At 36.6% G+C, this 27,763-nt stretch overlaps 2 protein-coding genes across 4 annotated transcripts in view; both read left to right on the top strand.

The window, feature by feature from the left end:
• Positions 1–375: 375 nt before the first annotated feature.
• slc38a3b (solute carrier family 38 member 3b) lies at positions 376–25,334 on the top strand. 3 transcript variants are annotated; one of them, XM_033966588.2, is made up of 17 exons: positions 441–740; positions 7,623–7,750; positions 8,563–8,583; positions 8,707–8,788; positions 8,871–8,986; positions 10,662–10,735; positions 10,969–11,061; positions 11,834–11,915; positions 14,258–14,340; positions 15,972–16,030; positions 16,658–16,831; positions 17,379–17,458; positions 17,539–17,639; positions 18,440–18,564; positions 19,450–19,594; positions 20,724–20,827; positions 21,621–25,334. In XM_033966588.2, the coding sequence occupies exons 2-17, from the start codon at positions 7,674–7,676 to the stop codon at positions 21,723–21,725; spliced, it is 1,521 nt and encodes a 506-aa protein (XP_033822479.1). In that variant the 5' UTR covers positions 441–740; positions 7,623–7,673; the 3' UTR covers positions 21,726–25,334. The 3 variants fall into 3 exon arrangements, with proteins under 3 accessions (XP_055077712.1, XP_033822479.1, XP_055077711.1); XM_055221736.1 differs by having other exon boundaries at positions 515–737; positions 7,621–7,750; XM_055221737.1 differs by lacking the exon at positions 8,563–8,583 and having other exon boundaries at positions 376–740.
• A 1,212-nt stretch (positions 25,335–26,546) lies between these two features.
• The window catches only part of LOC117370514 (guanine nucleotide-binding protein G(i) subunit alpha-2), a 45,620-nt gene continuing 44,403 nt past the window's right edge, over positions 26,547–27,763 (top strand). Inside the window, exon 1 of the mRNA XM_033965959.2 lies at positions 26,547–27,457. Within this exon, the coding sequence (XP_033821850.1) occupies positions 27,340–27,457 (118 nt within the window). The 5' untranslated portion in view covers positions 26,547–27,339. The remainder of the gene's footprint in view (positions 27,458–27,763) is intronic.

The raw sequence follows: 27,763 nt of genomic DNA, 5'->3' as shown, positions 1-27,763 counted from the left end.
CCTGAAGCAGTATTACCATCAACACACAGGATATAACGTAGACTACATTTTCTAAACAGCCTAATAGCTTCTAAAAAAAAAAAAAAAAAAGAAAAGAAAAGCTAGAGTAGTTCAACAGTATGATTGACTTTATAAAACATTTAGAAGCCTACCTGAAGCAGTATTACCATCAACACACAGGATATAACGTAGACTACATTTTCTAAACAGCCTAATAGCTTCTAAAAAAAAAAAAAAAAAAGAAAAGAAAAGCTATATCATAATTGCAAAGAGTTTCCCAGCAAAGTATGACAAGTTGCATCTACTTTTTGGACTAAAATGTAATGTGTCAGTATAAATAAAACACCTTAAATAAATATACACACACCAGAGTTTATTCAGACGTGGAGTTGAGCCACTGGTTGCAGCCTCATAGTCCACAGCTTGTTCCTTGTAACTCTGCGCTAAACGTGGAAAAGTAGCGCGGCGCAGCCATATGATGAAGCGGGGAGGGGTGAAACAAGGAGGCGGACCTTAGAAGCTACGACGACCCCCACAGTTCAACTTCTGGGGGGGATACAATGTCCACAGCGTTTCTAAAAGCCCAAATTGAGCTCCTGACTTGGTGAGGTAGACGCCGCGACTGTAGAGCCTTAACGCGTGGAAAAACCTAAAGGCAAGGAAAACTGCGCGTCTGTGTGCGCGTGTGTGCCAATTACCCTCGCCTGTGGACTTTAAGACACCAATCAAGAGCTTTTTAGGTAAGATTTAACATTTATAATAATTATTTTTGACTGCACGCTTATGGTTATGGTGTGAGGAAGAGTAGTGGTGTTGCTGGTTTTGCGCATTGGACGAGAGTAGACATGGATACGGTCAATGATGTAAGCCAGAAAGAAAGCATAACCATTTAACCTACATTTAAATAGCCTGTATCGTCTCTTGGTTGAAGAAAAAAAGGGACATCTGCCTTTGTGTGGGTGCGCGTTATTGACGGAGTGGCACGTTGTTGAGCGTATTGAGCGCCAATCCAGATGTCACGACCATGTGCTTTGAGTAGCGCCGAGCAAAAGAGTAGACCATTGTTGTTCACTGTATTCCTCAAATTAATTAAACATGACATTACTGTTTCCACGTACAGAATAGTATTTTACGTGGGAGACCAAATGGCACAATGTAAACCTCACGCGTAAAGCTGCTAGTTCACCATATCATGTTATAGCTATTATTCTTTTCTAATCACTTAAACCTCACAATGCTTTTATTTTATGGACGTAATTCTGGTACTTGAGACACAGGTCAGTCATCCGAAGCGCTGTTCTTTTGTTATTTGACACGAGGAGTAGGAGGTACTGCGCGCAATAGTAAAAGTTGTATCACTTTTTGGTCTGCTTTGGTGTAGTGATTGGCACTGAAATGTGAAATAGTCGTGTTTAATTCACATCCTAGATCGAAATAAGATACTGTGATTGACTTATTCACTGCAAGACTATACCAGTGATACATCAGGACTTTTAAACATTTAGGTATTAGTTTCACAGTATTGCAGTAATGCCCTGATTGTCTTGTACTCATTCATGAACTCTCAGTTATAATTATTCCTGTCACATTGAATTGAATTGCCTATGGAGACAATGAAATGTTGTTTATCAGTTATTAATGTTTAATGACAGTAATAATAATAATAGAAGATAAGTAAAATTACTTTGGATTGACAAAAAGTAACTAGTTGACAAATCAGATCCACATCAAAGATTATAGGCCCATCATTAGTTTGACCTGGTTATTACTGTCAATATTAAGAATGGCTTAGTATAGAATTTGAATTATCCTTGTTTCTCGTGGCTAAATTGTTGTAGATACATGGAACAGTTAAACATAGCATTGCGTGTTTGGCTATGGAAATACTGCAATGGAGCAACTGTAAGAACCTCTTCACTCAGTGTGGGTGTTGAGTGGTCAGTTACCATGACACTACGATGCTGTAAGTGAACATTCAACAAGTTTAATATAACGTCATACAGCTTAGTACAATGCATTTAGCCTAGGAGTACAAGGCAGATGGGTATTGGGCTTTTCTCATCTATTACTGTGTGGGTGGATGACATTTTTTGACTTGGCCCCTGTCTAAACAAATGGGTTCTGATCCAGAGTTCGTCATGTTGGACCGTGAACAGATAAGGCTTTGGCTCGTGGAGGCTGTTGACCTCATGATCAGAGAGCACTGGTTGTGTGCGTTTAGGGCTGGACAGGTGTGTGGAGGAGGTCAGGGTTATAATACACTTAACATTCAATCTGATAGAGGCTGTCTAGTGTTAAGTGTCACATACTTAGGAAGCTATTTCAAGTATATCATTGTCAAGGTTTCCTCTAATCTGCAGTCATACTCTTAACCTTATAAACGCATTGGTTTGTTTAGAACTAACTATGTCTGTCATCTTGTAGGTTATTAATCAATGTGAAAATGTGTATTGCATATTTAATTTCTATAGTGGACTTCACAAGCCCGCTCGTCCTACCTTCTTACGAATGCAGATGTTCCTGGGACCAAGCTCACACTGAATGACTTAAGTTTTTGAAATTCAAATCACAGCTGTGTGTTTGAAGCTCATTTTTCACTAGCAGAAGACATATCCAAACATAATTCAGAGAGAATACGAAAAACCTTTCCAGTTAATTGTTTAATGTTGTTAACTAGACAGGAGTTTGAGCTGTTTTCTTTCAGTCTTTATTATAAGTTAGTTTTGACTGCATTCCTCTTATTGGTTTATCAATCAGATTACTACAAGTGATTAGTGTTATGAAGGAGAATTTTTAAATTGTACTAGTGGTATGACCATAAAAGTCATCAGACAATGGATATATAAGTATAAGGAATTAAAGCAACATTATAATATTAATAATGATCAGTACTGGGTCAGTCAAGACTAATCCATATTATGACACACAGTTGCTGATATAAAAGTCACAGTGTGCTTACTTCATCACTTGGCTTTTATCCTTTTAACTTCAGTGTTTATCTATCCATCTATTATTGACTGTATGATATGTGGTATTGATGTCCCTTTTGACCCAGTTCAAGTTCAACTGAATTCACACAGAAACAAGACTTGGACTTTGACTGGTTGAAAACATAGAAAAGATTAAAGAATTAGGTCCCAGGAAAATGTATGAACTTGGCTCTTGTCCAGAAAATGTAATAATCAAATATTTATTCTTCTCCTTTGCAACTCCTAGTTTTAAGTTCTTCATCGATCGGGTGCCGGTATGTAGGGATACTAACTGAACTAAATATAAAGTCACCTTAAAGCACCATCATGTTATATGTTTCTGTGTCATTTGCAAAGGTAAATGTCTTGTGAAGGCTGCTGGTAGAAAAAGAGGAGACAGGGAGAACAATCATGTGACATACGTTATACCATAAGTTCAGGCAATAAGTTCAAACTTGAAGAAATGTGGCTTGCATTAGGTTAGAACTTCAGTATTGATATCAGTGCTGTTTAGGACAGTCCATTAACACATGTGCTGTTATCATTTTACATCTTTCATTTTCACAATAATACAAACTCTTACAACAGCCTCATATAGTTTACAACAGTCGGAAGAACAATTAGAAAGCAATAAAGATCACACAGATAAAATGAAACCCGGACGTTGATATTTTTTCCTAGTTTACTCTTGAGCACAAGCTGTAAATGAGACAAACTGGAGCTCATAAGAGGAATCAATGTTAAGATTACACATTATGGGAACTGACCATATTTATAACTGTCTGGAAAGCAAGTTACAATCAGAATAAGTTTTATTGCCATTGTCAGTGAATACAATTCACAAACTAGGAAAAAATGTAAAAAAAAAAAAAAAAATGTATGCATTAAATAAGGTAAAAACAAATAGACTATGATATATAATACAAAATATACTGTCTGGCCAGAACAACAGAGCAAATGCTTTCAGTTCAAGTTGGTTCATTACAGTTGTTTAAAGTGACAGTAACTGGTGTTATAAAGTGACAGGTGTTCATGAGTCCAATGGCAGAGGGGAAAAACTGCTCTTCTTCTGGCAAGAGGTTCTGGTTCGAATGGATCGTAGCCTCCTGCCTGAGGGGAGGGCCTCAGATAGGTCCAGAGTAGGAAGGGTCAGCTGTGATCTGACCTGCTCGCCCCCAAGTCCTGGAGACATAGAGGCAATGGAGAGATGAGAGGCTGCAGCCGATCACCTTCAGCTGCCAATCTCTGCAAGCTCCTGTGACCACTGTAGTTTTCAATGAAAAGTCAATACTTACTTACTATACATGCTCAAATAGTTTCAATACTAGTTTTATCAATTCATACCTGGGTAGACATTTTTTATCACACACACACACACACACACACATATATATGTGTGTGTGTGTATATATATATATATATATATATATATATATATATATATATATATATATATGTATATATGTGTGTGTGTATATATATATATGTATATATATATGTGTGTGTGTGTATGTGTATATATATATGTATATATATATATATATATATATATATATATATATATATATATATATATATATATATATATATATATATATATTCACAAAGGTCCATGGGCTGGAGGAGATCGTTACGTAACACTCAAGTCCACTGGCGTCAAGGAGTGTAGAGTTTCCCCAGTAGTAAGAGATACGTCTATGTGTAATGTATGTCTATGGAGGAACAGGGCCATGACAGATGTGATATAGGACTACTTCAAACATGTTGCATTTGTGCTCCACTTAGCAAGAGATGAAAGACTAAAGAGAAATATTATATAACTAATAAATACATCATGTACTCCACTGAGGGTCACTAGGCTGCTCTCCCAGACGACAGGTTTCTATCGGTTACACTGTACAGAGGCTCTTGGTCTGGTACATCAGTCGCTGACAGTATTTTCCTCATGGTTGATTCTCACACAGGTTTTGACTCTTGATTTTGAAGTGTCAAGCTAGATTTCAGTACTAATGAATAGACTCAATACTCAATACTGATTCCACGATTACCACGATGATAATAAAAAACAATATTTTGACAACAGAATGTAATTTTCAACATGAAATAATCATACTTTTTTATATTACCATGGGACCAGTGGTCAAGTGTGTTCCATAGTTGTCCATGGGCGTATACTAATCTGTGTGGTTTTATAGTTGTTCTGATAGAGCTCAAGGTCATATTCAGGAAACATTCATTTCTGAGTGTGACTTTTTAAAATAATGATGCTTGATGAGTATCTAGTTTTGACAATAACTTAATATCGATTAGTATTGGATTTTTGATATTTTTGACAACCCTAGAATGCACCTCATGGAAAAAAGCAGAAGTAGTTTGGACTTCTGTTAAGACGGTGTCACAATAGTTAAAAAGTTAGTTCAGGGAATAATTCTGTCAACAGTTTTTGTAACTCCAAGTAAGTCTATTAAAATGAATCACTTGGTTCCTGTGGATCATTTATTGCTTATTTATTTTGTATCTAAAAACTGTCACAATACTGTGCCAAAATGAAATATATTGAACAATATGTGTGTGTGTGTGTGTGTGTGTGTACATATATATAAAACATATTGCTTATATTTTCTCAATTTGATTCTGTTAGATTATTTCACGAAAAGGTCACCTGAAAGCTGCTCTGGAATATTGCTAAACATCCAAATGGTGTAAGTATCTGCTCTGCCAGATGAAATTTCACAGCAGAAACTGTATCTGACAGTAAAAAAAGCCCAGATGCCCTGCCCTGCCTCCACTTGTCTGACATTTGATCTGACTCAGACTGGTGCTGCTGGAGGAATGTGTCTGGATTAAACACATCATAAAGATTATCTATCACATACATAAAGATACATTTTAAAGCATATATGTTTTGCTTGTAATAATAATATTAAACTGACATAAGAGAGAGAGAACAGAGAGCACAGAGAGAACAAAAAGGGAGGCCTAATTCAGACCGAGAATCAAACCCAGGACCGTCTTGCTATTGGGCAAAAGTACTAACAACTATGCCACAAGAACTGTTGCACAAATATCTGTGTGGTGGTATCTGTTATATTGAAATTACTGAGCCATAAGTAATTTTCAGATCCGCTTTCATCTCTCGGTCCTATGCAGTACAGTTAAATACCATTATTTGTTTAAAGTATGGACACAAGCCTTGTCTCTGAAGGATCAGTACTGCAGTATGAATGTGAGTTTTGTTTGAAGTATAAATACCAGTGACAGTGATCTCTGGCTGAGTGTACAATGCGGCTGCAGGAGAACACCAACAGATCTCCATTGTGTCTGGGCGGACCCTCAGCCTCTGAACTTATTCACACAATTAGCCTTTGATTTTGAGGAAGACTTCAGGCTGTGAGACCACTGCTAAGAGGATCGAAGGTGGTAGGGGTGTTTTGTTTGTGTTTTTTTGTGAGTATCCTGGTCACAAATATATCAGAAGATATTTTTGGAATCCAACACAAATGTGTTCAAACAGATCTGGACAAGTTGTGGCCCATGGACGGCATTAGGCCCTTGTCTTGTTTTAACGCTGCCCCTCATCCTGCAGTTTACAGTAGCCTAGATTTTTTGATAAAATGGACTTTATTCTGTGACGGTGTGATCTGTTTGGATTGCTCAAAAGTATTGCACAATCTATCTAATTTAAAACAGCAATTTCCATTGTAGGTCCCTGAAGTTTCTTTCTCCTGAGAAATTTAGAAATGGTTTCTACTAAAACTTGATGAAAGAGAAATTTGTTGAATTTACTCATTAAAGACCCATATTACGCTATTTTCTGATTTATGCTATAATGTTGTTTCCTCATCAAAAACATACCTGGAGTTTTTGTTGTGTTTCATTCACACATTTTTAACACAAACCCTGTGTATGTTTGACCTCTAGAGATGAAGACAGACTTATATTAGAGGACTACTCAAACATATATGAATGAACTCTAGGTATGTTTTTGATGAGGTAACAACTTTCTAATATGGCTAAAAGAGTCAGTTTAGCATAATATGGGACCTTAAAACTGTTAAAAACACCTTACAAAAATAATGATCAAATTTGGCTCATTTGATTTTTAGAACTATGTCTCTCTCATATTGGAAAATTCTGTTCAGTTGTTGCTGTTGCGTACACAAAGTACTCACGTTGTGGGACTTGTACTGTGTAAATAGAACAAGTGAGTCAGGCTTAGTCACTGAAAAAGTAAAAGGTTGCACCTGTTTTGGAAAAAAAGTGTTAAAACAGTCCTTTTAAATGTAAATCATTTGTGCTATGATTATTGTGAGAACAAAAACTATTGTCATAATTGTAAGATTAGTCACAATTATTGACAACATCATCAAACAACAGTGAAATCCTTAATTCACTTTCATCCACAATGTCTTAGAGCTGGATCACATAATCTTCATATGATATTTGATATTTTAAAGATGAGATTGAATAGAAATGTTAGCTCTTACTTAATCATGATTATCAATTAACTAATTAATAGTTCATTTACATTACTATTTCATTATATCATACAGTAATTAAAAGTGTACATACAGTACAACAAATATGAAAATGCAGAATAAGCTATTAAATAATTGCCAGACTATTAAAAACTTCTTCTTGTCTTTTCCACAGATCTTTACATAAACAACAAATCCTGCACCAAAGGGAGACATCTGACCCAAAATGGAGCCCTCTCAGTCGGAGATGAACATTTTATCCAATGGTAAAAGTGACATGAAGACACAGATGGAGGAGGATCAGTGAGTTTTTTTTCTTTTTAAACAAATTATTATTTTTTTACCTTTTTTGCCTGTGTTTGTCTGTCTGTTCTGGGGCTGTAACTCTGCATGGTGGCCAACGCCTCTTGGCCTTACAGTTATATTTGTGTAAATGCCAGATCAAGTTACATATTGATTCACTGCTTCTAATGATAAATTATAGGCATGTAAGCCATTTCATGAATGTGGTGAGAAACAGTATCACTTGCTTCCTCAGCCTGGCTAGCCCCTCATCTTTCTCTCCATCTTTCAATACAGAGAAATATTAATAATCTGGCATTGATTGTTTGTTTGTGATTGGTTTGATGGTAATTTCAAGCCAGGACTTAACTAAGAAGACGAAATGGACTAGTGTCCCTGTAGATCTCTGTTGTTATGAAAGGAGAAGGGGTGTCATGATATAACATTTTTGTGTAATGACGATTATTAGAAAAAAGATCACAAGATTACAGTTCAGGATTTTCAACACCATGACCAAAGAAAAGTTGTGAAATCCTTAATCCACTTTCATGCATTCCCAATAAACTGAACTTGAACTTTCCTTATACAAACCCTGCCCCTAGATTAGATTAGCTCTTTTAAATTAGAATTAGAATTAGAATTTTTTTCAATGCAAATCCTGCCTCTGGAGAGATGGTGACAGAGGAAATCAAACCTCTTTGGAGCAATACTTGTATACAACACAGAGAGAAAGAAATGACTAACCAGGCTCTTACCTCCTTTCCTTGTTTGATCTCTCAAATGCATGGTTTTTGCTTTGGGTTCTTCTTGACACCGGGTGGATCCTTGTTCAGAAATGGCCTGTCACCTGTCAGGTATGCACTTATGATGCATGGAGGGCATCTTTAAAATACATGATCTTGCACAATAACATAAATAGTAAAAAATAGCAAAACGTGTTTCACATTTAGTATCATATTTATACGTTTGTCCTGCAGATATGAAGACCCCGATGGAGCATTGGAAAGCGCAGAGTTTTTACCCAGTGCTGATGGAAAAAAGCCTATACGATTCACAGATGTAAGGAAAAATGTTAAAACTTACACAATGCAGTTATATTTATACAATTTTAAATGAATACATATTTGTATTTCTACTTCAGTTTGAAGGCAAGACCTCTTTTGGCATGTCTGTCTTTAACTTGGGAAATGCCATTATGGGCAGTGGCATCCTGGGACTGGCCTATGCTATGGCTAACACAGGCGTTCTCCTTTTTCTGTAAGTACAGCTCCAATATTTGTTTATTACATTGTATGTGTTTTTTAAACACTGTTACACCAACTGGCAATGCTAATGTAATGATAATCTTGATATATGACACCTTCAAAGTTCTCAAACCCTCCTATTGTTATATTCCCCCAAAGACTAAATAATAAAGGAAAGTCATGTCTTTACATCTCCAGATGAATCAGGAATTATTGTTGAAGATTACAGATTTCAGGTAGAAAAAAGAATAAAAGAAGAACATAAATAAATCTAAAACCGTATGCCTAAACTAAAGTAATATAATAAATACAAATAAGCCCTAATAATAAAGTTCATTTATTCAAAAGCAGAATTTAAAGGTGGGTCTTGAGCCTGCTCTTAAACTAATATTTTACTATTATCAGCCCATGTTCATTGATATTTCTATTATTATTTTAAAACTGTAAAAATTATTATTATTTTAATACTGTAAAAGTGAGCAAGTGCTACCGATGCAATCAGATGGTTAAGATATCAACTGTTAGTAATGTAGTAGTAGCAATGTCACAATATTAAAATTTAACTTTAATTTTGATGCTAAGGAAATGACTTCAATACTGCAATGATTTATGTGTACTTTTCAACACAAAAAATTGTCTCCTGTTTCCTTTATATTATGTGATATCATATTATTTCTGATATAGATCAAGACCATTCTAAAACTATTCAGGAAAAATAAGTTAGCATAGTTATCTATGGAGCACCCTCTTACGTCCAGAGGCAGCAGCATCTGCACTACTACAATGATTTTTGGCACCTTGTAACATGCAGCGACCTTTGACCCTCTTCTCATGCCCCAATGCAGCCACAGTTACCCCACAAACAAACCCCTGAAAAGGACCGAACCCAAAATAACTGGATCATCTGCACGGCTCCCCAACATAACCCTGGTTGTTTGGTCACGTAGTCACTGTTTATGTAGCTGCAGTTAGTGAAAGGACAAGACCAGAATAGCAAAGACAGGAAGTAAGATCTATATATTGTGGTTTGCTTAAAGAGCATGTCTGAGCAGGCTATAAGTAATGACAGTAAAGCGAAGACATTTGAACTGACTAAATATATTTGGCTTCCTCTGGTTTGATGTAACTTAATCATGGAGGAGGAGTTGACAAGACATGATGGATTTTGTATGTTGTATAAATATGTACTGTGTTGTCTGAACAGCTGACACGCAAGGACAGTTTGATGCTTACGCAAGGACAGTTTGATGCTTATGTCTCATAAACTTTTGGTTACTGCGGGCTGCTTGTCAGAACAGCCAGTCCCCTATGTCCTGGAATTGTTCTTTGAATATTGTTGTATCATTCAGGACTTCTTTTACATATAACGTTTTGGGTTTTTTTAACCTCAGATACATAAATGTTTTGTGCTTTGGTTGTAGATTCTGCAGAAATCCGTGCCGTTTCTTGCACTACCTCCGTGTTTGTTTTGACATAAACGGACCATGTATTTGTCTGATTGATTAAATTTCCCAAATGCATTCCTCCATGTCACGTTCAGCATTCAACTTGTCCCTCTTTTGTTACAAGTTTGAGATGGTCACCCTAAAAATCTGTCAGCTATAGTTGTAGGAAAAGAAGAAGACCCAGATCAATTAAGTTATATTATGCCTATTGATTGGATGACGTCCCTGTTTTGTTTCTCACAGGTTTCTTCTGACCGCTGTAGCTGCCCTGTCGTCTTACTCCATTCACCTGCTGCTCAAGGCCTCAGGGATTGTGGGTAAGCCTGTATACTCTTTGTAAAATGCTATTACAATCATTAGGCCTATCACAATAACACATTTTGCTACAGAAAAATATTACAATATTCCAGTGAACCGTATTGTAAAAATAAATAGCACATTTGTTCTACTATCATATATTGAAAGGTGAATCAATATAGTAATTATTGTGACAGGCCTAACAAGCATCACATTTATACCAATTACTGAGCGCCAATAACAACTTTACCAGGAATCAGAGCTTATGAACAGCTGGGGTACAGAGCATTCGGGACTCCAGGAAAAATGGCCGCCGGGATCGCAATCACCCTGCAGAACATTGGAGGTGAGACCACAGTAATGAGGGTCCTTATGTAAAACTGTTACGTAAAAAGACTTAAGAGAACTTTAAGCACAGAGTAAATTTACAGAAGTCTACTAAGGATATTTGTATTGATATATGTTAGTACAGTTTAAATAAGGTCAATTTTCGTTGTGAAATTTGTAGGTGGATTTGTTTGACTCATTTTAGAAGTTTAAGCTGTTTGCTTAAAAGCTGCATAATAAAACTTATCTTTTCTGGTGCACGATCCACTACCTACTGTCTCTGTAGAGATGTTATTGCTTCACCTGGAATACTCCACATTATGACATTAAACTTTACTATTTTGTATTACTTCATTGTGCATATTTACATGGCTCAAAAACTTGCATTCTTACTGAAAGCGGGGTCGTCTCTCTCTGGCCTGTTGGTATCACATTATTGCCTCCATGAAGATAGATAAGTTTAATGCCATACTGTGAAACATTCTAGGCAGTATCATCTTCAGGGAGACAAGCAGGAACCATACTTTCCATCTGAACACAGTTACACAGTGCACTTTTTAAATCCACATGAATCATGAAATAAAGGTAAACTTTCTTTTAATCTGAATTTAGTAAGAATAACTCTTCATAACTCTTCTCAAGGCCTGCCACCTGAAATGAAACATCTTGCATTTATATAATTATAGGTGTTTTTATTGCACAAAAATAGAAACATTGAAAAACAAGCATTTTTACTTGCCTTTCCATAGATATGATTCTTCATTTTTTCTGTCTTGTCTTTTATTCTACAGCCATGTCCAGCTACCTGTATATTGTGAAATCTGAGCTTCCTCTTGTGATCCAAGCTTTCCTGAAGGCCGACCCCAACTCGGAGTGAGTACTGATATTTTCCACTTGTGACTGGCATATGACGCCGGCTCGTGCTGCCAGGTCAAAGGGGCCTGGTCCAGTCAGAGGGCATTCATTGACTCACAGTGGGGGGTGTGTGATGACAATAATGCCTTGTGATTGGCCAATCCAAAGTAGGACATTTTTGGGTATCTGTGTGGAAGTTACACATATACACACCTTCGTCATAAATCTCGGATGGTGCCAGGCCTGTGCGCGTCACTATCTACCCGGGACAGGGAGGCCATGCAGGGGCTTAGAGGGATCCCAGCTGCTACCTCAAATCTAAAAACAAACTCTGCTCTCAAACGGGAATGGAAATACAGTCCTGCTGCAGCCAGTGGACGCAAAGCACATCTCAACACTTTATACAATTACCATACAAACAATTATAGACAATATCTGTATTATGATTCCTCTGTTGTGTTATTTTGACCTTTCATGGTTCATTGAGATGTAGAGTTGCTGGCTCAACTACTTGTGGATGCCCTCCAAGTTTATTTGTGCCATCATTCAAAAAAATGTATATAGTTTACAGTAAAATCTACTTGTTTGTCCCGGTTTGTAGACATGACAGAAAAGATTGTCCCCTGCTTAAGGTCCATAGTTGCAGAGAAAGTTTAGTACAGTGGCTACCTCTTCATGCTCATTAATTTAATAATAATAATAATAATACACATCAAACAATGTGATTTCTTAATTCTCATCTGAAGTACTGTTGTCACTTTTCACCAGTAATTTCTGATCCTATTTATTTATGTTTTTCAGTTGCAATACAATAGCCATGTCTCTTTAAATTCAGATATTTTTGTTCAAATCCACTGTACCTAGTAGAAAGGCTTAGCACTGATTGTGTTGGAAGTATTATGTCTGTAGCCTCATTACAGACAGCAGCAGGTGATGTGGATCTCAGTGAAGCGTGAGGCCAGGTTAGACTAGGGCCAGTCGTCACAGCCGAGACACACTGTTCTTTCAGGGGTTACTGCGGGTTAGGCTGAACACACGCAGAAGCAGCAGGGGGCCAAAGATGAGCCATAGGTGCCATAGGGGAGGTTTGTGACACGTTGGCACCATACTGAAAATTGTATAAATAGGTAATTATTAGGTAATCATTTTGCATAATGTTGTATGATGTTGAAACATAGGATTACGTGTAAGTTACGATACCTCCAACATTTTCTTTAGTAAGAGGAAGACTGAAATTTTTAAAAAGTCAGTAAACCATAGAAGGTTTGATATTAAAATATAACATGAATGGTCAGTTTATATAATGAAGAATTTGGAAAGTTATATTTATATATATATGATTCAATATGTGCAGAGCAATTACTTTGGATTAAACCAGATGCATTGTTTTAAGTATTACACAGAAATCACTTGAAAAACAAATCTACTATTTTCCAGCAATATTTATATGTACATTTTAACACCAAATTATAACAATTTAGACAGATATGCAGTAAAAATATAGCATATCATTCAGGCATACATTTTCCATTTGCAAACACTAGGTTATAATAAAATGATCTGACGCACACATTTTGATATTGAGGCTACATAGCAGCCATTTTAAGCTCCTCCTTTCTTAGTCCCTGAACTTGGACTGAGTGGCCAAAGGTCTGGCTGGACTCCCAATGTAAAAGATGACCTACTGACCGGAGTGTGCAGGGTTATAACCTCAAACATGTCAAACGCACTGGACAGGACTACGTCTACTTTCAAGGGAGACTGCTTCATTGTGTCATCCCAGACACGAGGGCCTGGCTCAGTCCCTTTTGGTTAAGAATAACAGGCTTAGCGGCTTATAGAGGGGATATTGGCTACAAAGAGCTTCTATATGCACAGGGTTTAGGGGAGAATTGTCTTAAATAGCTTGACATTGAGCTCTATAAGCTACTGCGGCTGCCAGTTTATTGTTCTGTGTCCATTTTAAAAACTGCAAGTTGACATGAGTAACAATATAATTATTACTATGCAATGTATAATTCATCTTTTTTAAGCCAGAAATCTTTTGTTGTATTTACTCTCAGTTTTTGTGGTTTTGTTTTGGGAGTTTGGTTTGAATCAGAATATAATAATGTAATATCTTCAGTTCAGGCCAGTTCAATTAGTTTAGTTTATTACAAAATGAAAAAATATACAACAAAAAGCAGAGCAAATACATATAAATCTATTTAAAACGTCCGTTGTCAGTTTTAACCAGTATAAAACATAAATAAACCACTGTAGAGGTCTTATTTTCCATTCTTTTTAGCCTGTGTTTGTGTGCTGTCTCGGTGTGTTTGAAATATGGCTCTGTCTAAAGTAAACCTGATTTGTCTCTACAGTCTGTGGTATTTGAATGGAAACTACTTGGTCATTATGGTGTCGGCGAGTGTCATCCTGCCCTTGGCTCTTATGAAGCAGCTCGGTGAGAACACTGTGAACCTAAAACCACAACCGAAATGGCACACAACTTTAGAAATGTCAAGACTCTCCCCAGATCTGATCTAGAACACGGACTATTCCCCATGGAGATACATTTTATCTCATACTGTGGAACAATTTAGGAAAAGCAGTAACATCTGCATGGAGACAACAGGTGGCAGTTACATTGTTCACCTTTAACTTTACAGTGAAATAGATTATATTTGATCATTTGGAAAAATCTATAGATCTTAATACTCGCCGTGTCGATTCGCACTCTTCTGTTGGGTCTCGAGTAAACATGAATGTGTGTTTGAAGTGTTCAATGGCTGCTCACAACATCTGCTTTTTAAATGTGCTATTTTTCCAACTTTAATGACTTCTTATAAAGTTTCCGGAACTGCCCTATCAAAAACATTAAGGTTTTGTAAGAGAGAACGGGCCTAATTGGACTCCCACTGTGATTGCCGCCAGTGGGAAGAAGAAAAACACACTAATTAGTCTGATATTTTTAGTCTGAAATGCCAGTCTTGTATTAACGCAAATTATGCAGTAAATAGGCTATAAAACAACACATTGTGGAATTATGAACATTACAATGGATTTACTGAATAAAGAACTTTAAATACACTTTATTCTGGAGAGCCACAGTCGCCCTGGGGCAAACTGTAATAAGTGTCATACTTCAGCCAAAATCTCATGTACCGTCACTTAACACACAAACTCTAACTAAATATTGTTTCTTGTGATGAAATTTGTGTCAAAAACTGGCACATCTTTAAAATATATTCATTTTTAAGAGGCTTGTTTCATAGCATATTTTGTGCAGAAACTGGTCACTGAGATGGAAACTGCAATGGCCACTAAGATTTTGATTAAACTCATATTTAAAGTATGATTGTTGTTTGCCCTTTGAAAAAATGTGTAGTTTAAATTTACAACAAAGCATTTAGTGAAAACATTTGGTATTAGGTAGTTAGGTAGTAGTTAAGGAAGTACATTTTGTTAATAGACATTCCATGAAGCAACAATTAGCTTACAAATGAGGCTCATAACCCCCAATGCAGCTTAAACATTAAACATCTCTGCCTACCCAGTAAATTGTAATTTAACCTTTCCTATAACTTTAAAAGACAAAACAAAATATCTCTTGTTGCACTAATAAAGCGATACACACACTTACTAAACATGAGTAATGAGTTGTGCATTATAGTGCACTTTTCTGCTTGTCTCCATGTTATGTTAGAGACAAGCACCCCAAGTTTCAGGTTAGGCTGTGGAAAAGCAAGCCACAGTAATGCACGTTTTTCAATGTATTTTTTTTTAGCAATTCAGACATTTGTGAATAATTGCGATATAAATGAGTTCAATGCCATACTGTAGAATATTTCAGGCTAAGCAATAACATCTCCATGGAGACGAGCAGAACAGTTACATAGTGGGCATTTAATGTCTCTGTCTCTGCTCCTTTGCTATGTTTTTGTTTTATTTTTGTTCTGTGGACATCTGTATAAAACTGAACAAATAATAGAACATATAAAAATCTCACAAATATCACAAATAAGATCCAGTTGGAGCCTTTCAAAAGATGAAATTGGCTCATTATATGATTTTTTCCCCCCTCTTCTTTATCAGGTTACCTTGGCTACACCAGTGGATTCTCTCTGAGCTGCATGGTGTTTTTTCTCACTGCAGTAAGTCTGATAGAGCCACATGACATGCTCCTCTGGCATCTTATCTGGACACATACTGTTCACAGACACTTTCCCACTGCACTCTGCTTTCACCGCCCTGTGTCCAGAACCTATTACATACATAATATCACCCCAGGCAATATGCAGCAGGTGTTATGCAATGGACTATGCAAAGGGCTATAGCAAATGTGTAGAAACTATACATAAAATTAAGAATTCAAAAGAAATCTAAAGACACACTTGAACCGCATAGACTTAAATCTTCAAATTGTACCTGATTTTTACTGTCTTAAAAATGAGAAAACATTTTAAATGTAAATGTATTCCTCACTTACCTTATGTATTCCTAGCATCCTAATAATTCTCTGTGATGAGTTTATAAGCTCTTTTCACAGCTCTCAGAGACCAGATTTGAGTTTGGCTGTGGCGTTGATAGCCATATCCAGCATGCTAACGTGCACCTCCTGATGATCGGACAATAAATGCTTTCTAATTAGATGCAGACAGTACACAGTGAACTCATTTTGACCTCAAGAGCTCCTTATACAATATATCTGAGACAAATTTTGCTCAAATGCATGGGAAAATAGTGTAAACATGGATTTAACTTGGTTTGTGTCTCTGTAGGTCACCTATAAGAAGTTTCAGATCCCCTGTCCATTTGAGGAGTTCTCAATAAACGGCACCTCCACTCACCACGCTGTAAATGTCTCAGGCCATGCCCACGGGTACATCAATGGGGCGGTCCCTGCAGAGGACGATGCCCACTGTACCCCACAAATGTTCACCATAAACTCCCAAGTAAGAACAGATACAGATTTTGTCAAAAGACTCAAATACCTTTACCTGCTCTTTATTCTTGTCCATATGGTATATGCTGTACTGTACATAACCATAGATTGGTTAGGTTAGATTCATTTTTATCCTGACTTGTCTTGATTTGTGATTGTATATTTCTATTTTCCTGGTGTCCTTGAACGTTGCAACACCGGAATGTTCCCATTGTATCACAATGCATATAGGCATGTTATGGATTGACCTAAGCCTGTTATCAATTGTCGCCAATGGTACTTGATGAAATGCTGTGAACAACAAGTTGTGTGATAGAAACAAGACAAAACTGCAAAAAAAATTCTGATTCCAATGACAACACAATCAGAAAATATTCCAAAATGAATGTGATGTCCAAGGTTATTGCAGGTATAGAGCCTATACTTGACCAAAGAGACAGGTTTCTGTGAAGTAGGGTCATGTTATTTTTGTAAATGGTTGTCAATAGGACAACATGCTGGACAGGTGGCCATAGTTGTGCTTGAATGGAGTAATTGTTTACACCATTTGTTTATAGACTGCATACACCATCCCTATCTTGGCCTTTGCTTTTGTTTGCCACCCAGAGGTCCTCCCCATCTACACTGAGTTGCGCAAGTGAGTCAATCATACATGACCATAGCCAGTTCAATGGGGAATATCGCTTTGTATCCACTGACTTTATCCTGTGCTTTTAGCCCAACAAAGAAGAAAATGCAGAAAGTGTCCAACATTTCCATCCTTGTCATGTACACAATGTACTTCCTGGCTGCTTTGTTTGGCTACCTGACCTTTTATGGTGAGACAATGGCCTCTGAAGTCAATATTTACAATAGATAATAATAGTTGTTTAATAATCAAAGCTCCTGTTTCTGGATTATGTTGTTTCAAATGTTGGGTGGGGGATGAATAAATAGGTTCATGGATGTCAAATATTGTTTAAAAGGGACATGTTGGGTAAAAGCAACTTTTATTAGCTTTTAACCATGTTTACATAGTCATCATCACTCAGTGTTGCATTTTGATTGATTCATGCATATTTCAATAATCCAATCATTTCAGTTTTCCCCAATCCCATATTTCTGCCCAACAAGTAATTTTTCAACAGTGAAAACACCCAAGTAAAAATCTACTGCTTAATATTGATTTCCGGTTTTAAACAAGAAGTCACTGGACCGGTTTCTATTATCTACCTGTGTTGTTACAGTTTAATAATAAACACTAAAATAGCACGTGTCTTCTTCGATAACGTATTTGAGGTCTAGAAATTGCTTTATTTGCATGGATTTTGCAGAAAGTATTATTATTACAGAACATAAAACCTACAAGTGATAGTGCAGTACATAAATCATACAATTCTTCCAAATTACTTAAGTTATGTAACTGAATCCTCCATCAGTACTGGCTGTGGTCATACTATTTGAATAATGTGCTTTGAAATAGCAGTAAATTAGCTTGATTGCAGTTTTGGGTGCTTTTCTCTCTTATACTGTCTACCAACTCTAAAACAGACCTGAAAAACATCTAAGCTTACTAGTCCACCTGGTGGTGATTTGGTGTTACTACATTTTGATCTGAGTACGTTTCATGTTATTTCAGGTAATGTGGAGCCTGAGCTGCTGCACACGTACAACCGCATTGACCCCTATGACACCCTGATCCTGTGTGTGCGAGTGGCCGTCCTCACTGCAGTCACTCTCACTGTCCCCATTGTGCTGTTCCCTGTAAGTCCACACTTTGGGTTTTATTCATTGAATTTTGATTAGGTACACAGAAATTCTATGTATCTTATTAACTAAACAAACAGGTACTTCCTGACTGGGTTTATCATAACACTATGCAAATAAACATGTGGCCACAATGAAGCCCTTTGTTACGCTGTAATGGTATACTGTTTCTGTAACCACCACTGATGAATATCTTTGGATAATTGGTTCAAAATAATAATAATAAAAATGAAATAATAAAAATATAATAATAATAATAATAATAATAATAATAATAATAATAATAATAATAATAATAATAATGCATCCAATTTATATAGTGCTTTTTGGACACTCAAAGATGCTTTACAGTGCATTATTCATTCACTCCACACTCGGTTGTGGTAAGCTTCTACTGTAGCCGCATCTGCCCTGGGGCAGACTGACAGAAGTGAGGCTGCCAATCTGTGCTACATTCATACTAAAAAACATACACAACACAAAATATTTTTAGTTTTTAGCCACCAAGTGTTACTAATAATGAAATATACATAACTGGTATTTCAAGCAATAACACATCATCTAGATGCATCTATTTCGTAAACTATTAAGTCAAATAATCAAATAGTTTTGAGAAATTAGATTTCTTATGCAAAAAGCTTAGGACATAGTCACTTTTTCACATGCAGTACCACCATCAAAATTGTGACTAAAACAGGAACTAACATGGACTATACCAGGACCTGAACAGGACCAAGCCCACCTCGGATACAAACTGGGCTCAAACCAGGACCAAAAGTGGACGCACCCTTCAATACTGAACTAAGCTTTTGTAGCTTTGTAGTGCAAATCTAAAATAATAGTACAAAGTTTAAAGCGTGCGTTTATGTCTGTCCCGTGTAGGTGCGCAGAGCCATTCAGCAGATGGTGTTCCCCACTAAGTCCTTCAACTGGATCCGCCACATCAGCATTGCTGTGATCCTGCTCACGTTCATCAACATGCTCGTCATCTTTGCACCTAATATCCTGGGCATCTTTGGAGTCATTGGTAAGTTTCAGACACAAATGCCATTTGAATGCAGTATGGGGCATAAGCCTGTGTTTTAGCTGATAAATACAAACTGAAATCAGAATGACCAGTTGTCATCAAGGGCAACTAAAAAATAAAATTAAAAAAAAGATACATATTTTTATCTGCAAACATTTGATACTAACCACCACAACACGTTGTAGATTTAAGCCCTGCATTTTTGTTACAGTTTTGATAAATATGAGTAGTCTATTGTGACTCAAGATAGAAACCAATTTGCCTTCCTTCTTTCTAATTGTAATTTTTTCACTACTATTCCTAAAGGACGTCTTGTTCTGTATGACATGTTTACACAATTGTTTACATTGGGATATTTCCATATGTAGGTGGCTCATTTTGTTGCCATTGGCTAACGGGACCCTCTTGTTGTGTCTGTCTGACTACTTTCATTCAGCCACTTTCTGACCTTAAATATCAAACTGAAAACTGGAAAACGTGACCAATATTTACTCTGAACACAGTGAGGGCCCAGAGTCAATATTATTGTCACTTGCTGCCCTCAAAATAGAGTATACATTGAAAAGTTCAAATGTCAAAGGTGAAAGGACAGAAAAACTAAGGCCACGGACACTGCTTTGGTGGTCATATGGAACAAACAAATATTTGCCATTATGCTGCATTATAAACATTACTTTAGGTTAAACTAGGAAATGAATCTGTTCTGTAGATAAATTATACTGTCAAATACAACTTAATATCCTTGTAATTATAACCAACATAAAACTTTGCAAGTTATAAAGTATTTGTATATTCACAGTGGAAAAAAACTGCAAAGGTTACAATTATCCTCTGTATATCCTCTACACAATCATAATAGGTCACAATCCTGCATCACATAACAAACAACAAAATACCTAAATAAAACCGGCATTTTTAGACCTTTACAGACTTTACGAAAAACATGTGAGTCTCGTATTAGTAAGTTCGTCTTTTTAATCTTTGTAATATTAATGAAGGAAGAGTTAATGCTCCTGTACTGTCTGAATGGAATAAAAGTCATATGTAAATCAAAAATATAATCATTGAATTATCTGATTATTACAGGTTGGTTTTTCAGATCGTAAATAATCTTGCATTTGTCTTTCAGGTGCCACTTCTGCCCCATGTCTGATTTTCATCTTCCCCGCTGTGTTCTACATCCGCATTGTGCCTAAAGACAAAGAACCAATGACCTCTGTACCAAAGATACTGGTGAGGCTTATTATTACGGATTATTTTGACAGTAACAGAGTTTAACTTAGTTTTAGTCTTAGTTTTGAACAAAATTAGTTTTTTGTGCAGTTGACCAGAATATGTTTCATAAATCTATTCAAAAATTGTATTTACTATGTATCATATTGTGCTGCATTTCTTCATAATCTTAGACTTCATTGATTACTTTTCATTGTTTTCCTTTTTTCTTTTTCTTTTTAATCTTTATTTGTACTTGGACTTTCTTTTTCATGCCCTGTTCAACATACAATACAAAATAATAATAATAATAATAATAAGTTTATAAGTCCATATAAAACATTAAAAACAGGTACAGGTGTGTTTATAAAAGTTTGTTATCAGATTACTAATTGCGATTGTGGCACCAAAGTATCCCATTTTGCTTTTATTTAAAGTGTATTCCATTTTTGTGAAGCAAAACAGCTAAAAGCCTCTTTCCCATCTCAGTTTTGGTGTGGCTAGTTCTTAGCCTTATCCAGTCACTTTCCATCAGCAAAAATCCATTGAGAAAATAAAACCAATGAGGAAATGTATCAACAAAATTAACACAGGTATTTATACATTGAAATACTAGTAAATAAAGTTGCTTAAATAATAGCCATATACTTGATAATGAACGTCTCACCTCACCTGATGCCAGATTTTTAAAGCAGCACATACAAAAAAAGGTCTTAATCTTAGAAATCTAGAAATAGCTACTGCAAACTGAATAATGTTATAATATCTCTATAATTACAATCAAATGACTTTCCTCTGTCTCTCTCCTGTGCAGGCCGTATGTTTTGCTGCTCTGGGCGTGTCTTTCATGGTGATGAGTTTGAGTTTCATTATTATCGACTGGACAACAGGGACCAGTCGTGCTGCTGGCGGACACTAGCCTCAACTGCTCTTCTGCTACTTCAACTACCACTACTACTATAATTTCTACTACTACTTCTACTTCAGTAACACACATATGACTACAAACAGGTATTGTGGAGGGAGTACAATGACCTTAAGGGGAACATACTAAAAGCACAGTTCAATTTTGTACATCAGACTGTTTCTGATTGTAGTACACATATCAAAACTGATTTAATACAGATTTCTCATTTTAAATATTGCAGTCATTATAAAAAGATTCTAAAGGTGCATGTCACTGAGATAATATGACCTTTTTTTCCTTGTTCACATAAATAACTGCAGCTGGTACTGTACAAAAACACTATTAAAGACACATGAGCATACTGTATATTTACCAAATATTTTATCATGTCACGCACAAATGGAGAATGGCCTTCAAAAACCTTTATTTTGAAATGCTTTAGGACAGGAATCAATGTGGTAATTGCCTTTTGATATAAAGTTATATTCACAGAAACACTGGTGCCTTTTCCAAATAAGACACAGACACTTATTTATTCAGAAGCTACTTCTGTTTTTAATCACAGATAAACTATATTTAACTCTGCTTTTGATGAAGTTTCACAAAATATATATTTACTTAGACTTCATTACAGTATAGTGTTTTAAGCTTTATCTTTCTTTCTGGGTTAAAGGTCCAGTATGCAAACTTATCTGGTGGGGATCCTACCACCTGCTTTTCTCTATGGTTACTTTTTGTCTCAAATGGTCCACAGTATAGCATTAAACACATCACCTCTCCTCAGATCTGACATGTAATTTGTCCTGGTTGTCACCTACTTGACTCCATTGAGCAAAGCAGCTAATAAGATCTCCATAGAGACAAGCTGGTGCAGACCGTCCACCACAAACGTTACATTGTCCTCCTTTAAATATGAATATTGTGGTTGAGTAAAACTTTTTCTTAAAGGTGTTATGTATTTATTCCTGCATATAAATTAGGTGCACAATCACAACCTTAACCATTTTTCCATTAACCATTTTTCCTAATATTTGAATCTTCTTCTTACCTTGTAGTCATCGATCATGCATTTGTCCACAAGTAATTCTACCGTCCCACAATATAATAATGTAATATAATCTATGTGACTGCCATTACGACCTCACTGTAAACGCAGTGCAAACTCTCACCAAATATGTTTTTTTTTTTGTTTTTTTTTCATAGCAAATCAAAGGTTTGTCTTTTTCTTGTAAACACTGCATTTGTTGTATTTACTTATTTGAATATGTTTGTATATTTCATTAGAAAGATCCAAGTATAGAATATTATGCCGTTAATTTGAGCTTTTGTTGTGGTAGCTTTCTAGGCTGATCATAATGATTTAGAAAAATAAACCTGCTGGTGGGTGTGGTTACATTTATGACGATAACTGGGGTGGTCTGGAGTACAGTATTTGAGTTTTTTGCTTGTGTCTTGTATCTAGGCCTGGTTTTTATCGCTTTGTACGCTGCTTCCCTGTCTGAAGCCAGTTTAGTGAACCACACTCAAATGCACTCATCCGTTAATATGCAAATGTTATAGTAGTTTGTGGACAGTTGTTTGCATTGGTTTTGAAGTCTTCATTCTAGTCCTATGCTGTGATAGTTTGTTGCTTTTTATTGTTCATATGTACAAAGAATACTTCCTATAAACCAAAAATGTTAAATGGAGCGTGAGAATTTAAGTGGGACAAGTGTCATTTTGGATGACTTTACATACAGAAATATAGAGATAGCTGTTCAGTGAGTTATGACACTTAACAAAGTTTTCTCCAGTCTTGTTTTTATTTGAATTGAAGCAAGTCCAGCGTTTAAAATCTTTAAAATCACACTGGGACTTAATTTGCTGTGGAGAATAAAAATGTATGCCAAAAGTTAATGCTAGTACAATATCAATCAATTCATTTTAAATTACATAAAACTTTTAGCTAACTCTATGGTTTAAAGGTGCACTACATAACTTTTCTGGTGGATGGTCCGCCTCCTGCTTGTTACATGGATATGTCATTGCTTCGGCTGAAATGTGTGCTCTAAAGTATGGCATTTGTATATTTCTCTGGCACTTGTATATCTTGGGTTTATTCAGTTACAGTTGTTCTGATTTGATGGAGTCACCTGCTCACATCCATGGAGATTTTTTAATGCCATGCTGTAGAATTTTCCAGGCAAAACAATTACATCTCCATGGAAAATACATTTTGGACCCTACACCAATGCATATCACCTTTAATATAAGTTGACAACTGCATACACAGGCCTGTATTTGTTGCTGTTATACTGCTCTATTGGTAGACCATGCATCATTTATGGAGTCTCAGGCAATTTCCAGAATAGCTTTCCCTGCAGTATTTCCTATCACTTCAGCTATCCTTATAGAAAGAACTTTATACAAACAGCTTAGTTAGCAGAATGACACTTGCGCTCCTTAGATTCTCACTCCTCGTTATAAGTCAAAGCTGCTTGGACCTAAATGTAGGGTGACCAGATTTTCAACATTTTAAACTGGGACTTGCCCGGGTTAGAATATAACATTGTCCATTTTCAACGCACTTACGGGTCAGTATGTAATCTGGTTCTGTGCTCATTTTCCAGCATTGTTTTCTGTATTTTAGCTAAACAAATGACGATATGCATTGTTTACAGGTATCAAATTGGTCAAAAATAAGGATACTTGGGACATTTGTTGAAAAAAACTAGGACAAATCACTGGTTTTGGATAAATCTACTGGGACATGGGACACAGGGCTCAAAACTGCCCCGGGTAAATATGGATGTCTGGTCCCCCTAATTAAATGGCTTCTCAAAAACCTCTTGTGTATAAAGAAAATCATTATTTATGAATTACTGTTTATGTTATGTAGTTTTTGATCAAAGTGTTTCTATGTGGATAAGTTATCAACCGGAATAGTGTCCCTTGCTTTTTATGGTTGCTGTAGTAACATTAAGTTCTTGTTGTGACATGTTTAAGTGAAGGACTGAAATTCACTGGAGGAGATCATGCCAAAATAACAGCTCACTATCTGCTGCCTGCTTAAATGCTGCTAACCTTGCAACAGTTTTAATGCAACCAGTATAGTCCAAAGTTTGAATAATCGTGGACACTGTGTATAATGTGAGTAGAAATGGGTTATAAATCTCATAAAATGTTTAAGGCTGAGCAGATGTAAGGGTTCATGACAGTGGCGGTCTCGAAAGTGAGTCCTAATCAGAAAATACTCCGAAAATTGCACGAGCACATAAGTCAGCATTCATTTCAATATAAAGAACAAAGCCAATATAAATTTATACAAATAATCAAGAAAATAAATGATCAGTGCATGATGTTTTATGAAAATATTGTATTTTACTGTAAGATTTGCAAATAATTACTTTTATTTGACATTTTATACAGTGCCCAAACCTGTTCAGAAAGTTTTGTATATGGCTGTTGTGAAGAGTATACAGACATTAAATACAAATGGCATTGCAGTTGTTGTAATGTGATGATTTTAAATGTGTATGTAAACCTTTTATATTTGTAATGCATATTCACTGTAGCTTATTGTAAAGTGTAAATAGCAGGGACATATTTTAGTTTGGCAATAAATAATTGTAGATGTTTTTATTTCTTGTGTCCCTTGTCATATATCTTCAATTCAACGAGCTGGCACAGTGCATTTTATCTGTCAAGGCCGCAGTCTGTTTACACAAAAACACAGAAACCTGGAAATGAGGTCACAGCGGCCCTCCCTGGTGTCCTTGTTTTGTCAACACTCAAGATTGACAGCGCATTAAACAGTTTCACATTCAGCTACTCAAAAAAAACATACATATAGGTGTTTCGAATGTTCTTGGTTTGATTGACAATGTAAGAGAGATGAGCTATTCTGCAAATTATATATGACCCCGAGTCTCGTATTTAACTGAAATTGTTTTGGTTAGATCGATTGAACTACAACTCTTTGTGCCATTTCCAACCCCTGGTAAATGGACATTATAGCACCAAGATGAGAAACCAATCAGATATTAATTGATGTAAATAGTAAATACTAAAAAGAAAAAAAAAATCACATAAACATTACAAAATTCCTGGACAATTTTAGAATTATCTTGATCTTTTTATCATTGTGGATTGCAAATTCAGTTTTAATATCGTGACAACACTGCTAGCTCCGATGTGTTTATACTTACGCTGTTATGTTGTATTAAATATCTGCTGTGACCATGAAAACACACAGTAGTTTGTTTAAGAAAGAATAAGGATGGATAGGAGTTAATTTTCTGTGAGACCCCAAAAGAGAAGAGTCAGAAGTAAAAAAAAAAACATTTATTTATTTATTCATTCATTCAATCAATCATTTATTTATTTATTTATTCATTCATTTGTTTGTTTATGTTGACTACATTAAACTGCATCAATAATGATATTTAGAATTAAGAACCGATTGATTGATTTGGCCTAGATGCAGTTGCAGGTGGCAAAATTGCATGGATCCCAAAGTAGGATATATTATTTAATAGTGTTGTTGAAAGGGAAAATTGATTAATCTCTAAAATAAATCATATTGGAAGTGATATGGCTCTGATCCTCGTAGTAATGGCCGTGCGTAAAGGCTGCGTAATTTGCTAATGGATATGCTTCTTCTGGCCAGCATCAGAGGAACCATCTATCACTGTAAGCATTTTCTATTCCCAATGATATCTAACAGTGCATACAACACCTCAATACGTCCAGGAGAGGGCGCTGTTCCCCTTTCTATTCCCTCGGCCTAATTACGTGCCAAGGTATTTCATTAACAAGTGACACATTGACACGTCGGCTATTGTGGCTGTAGAACGCGCTGCAGTCCCGTGAAAACCCTACGTGTTCCTGTCCCTACCCCGGACTGTTATCGCGGACATTGTGTTCTAAATTCACTCTTCTTCCTCCTCTCTCTCTCTCTCTGCCCGCGTGTGAAGAGTGGACAGAGGAAACAACCATGACGGTGGTGGCACAGCGCCCACTGCAGTCTGCACGCTACACCAGCACGCTTCTACTCAAAATCACGCCTCACTTCGCTTCTCTTCTAATTGGTTCCAAGCTGGATACGGTGTCAACGCTCACCTGGGCTAATTGGGGATATATCGTGTCAGTTTGAGCCCGCGTTACGCCCCTGGCTCGTTGCAGTTTGGCCGTGGACTTTTTGCGCATCTTTGAACATTAAAATGAGCGTAAAGTGGAGATGTTTCGCTAATTAAAAAGGAAGACTTCAGTGTATACCGGGGCAGGCCGTGGCAAGTGAAGTGTGTGCGTATTGAGCAGTGAGCATTGGCATTTTGACGGAGTGTGAATGGATGCAAGACGCACGCATAGCGCAGCCGACATGGATCAGAAGTACTAGCGAGCAAATAGCACCAAAACCACCCCAAATGAAACGTCGTTTTTAGCAGCGAGTTTTAAACAGGAAGACTTGACTTTTTTCTCGTGAACTCGTGAAAGAAAATCGTTTATTTCCCTCAGCTGGAAAGGGGAAAAAGGGGAAGCAGCCTACGTTTTGTATTCTGTGGGCATTTCGCTGTGGTGTGGTGGCAGTTCGGGAGAAAGACCCAGTAGCCCCCGAAGCGTCGAATTTGTTGCGTTTGGAGGAGCCATGGGTTGCACGGTGAGCGCAGAAGATAAGGCCGCCGCGGAGAGGTCCAAAATGATTGACAAAAATCTCCGAGAGGACGGCGAGAAGGCGGCTAGAGAGGTGAAGTTGCTGCTTTTAGGTAGGTACCCCGAATGTAGTATTGTGTTGAACTCAAATACTGGAGTGTGGGTTTCTCCATTACTGTGGGAAGAACATGTTTTTGCACGTACATGAATGTGCTCCAAAAACACTGAAGCCTGCAAGTTTGGAGTAGGCTTTACCATCACTGGATTATGGGTTTAGTTGGCACTATCTTGGCCCCACCTTGTCCTCCCTGAATAGTCACATGGTACAGAATATTGGTCATCATAACCCAGAGTGGCTGTCCATCCTAAAATCCTACCTCTACTCTACTTCTGCATCCCTGTTGTCATAACTAGATTTG

The sequence above is a fragment of the Periophthalmus magnuspinnatus genome, chromosome 5 (genome assembly GCF_009829125.3).
Source record: "Periophthalmus magnuspinnatus isolate fPerMag1 chromosome 5, fPerMag1.2.pri, whole genome shotgun sequence".
Classification (NCBI taxonomy): domain Eukaryota; kingdom Metazoa; phylum Chordata; class Actinopteri; order Gobiiformes; family Gobiidae; genus Periophthalmus; species Periophthalmus magnuspinnatus.
Note: the sequence above shows the minus strand (reverse complement) of the source record. Positions and strands in the feature narration are given on the sequence as shown.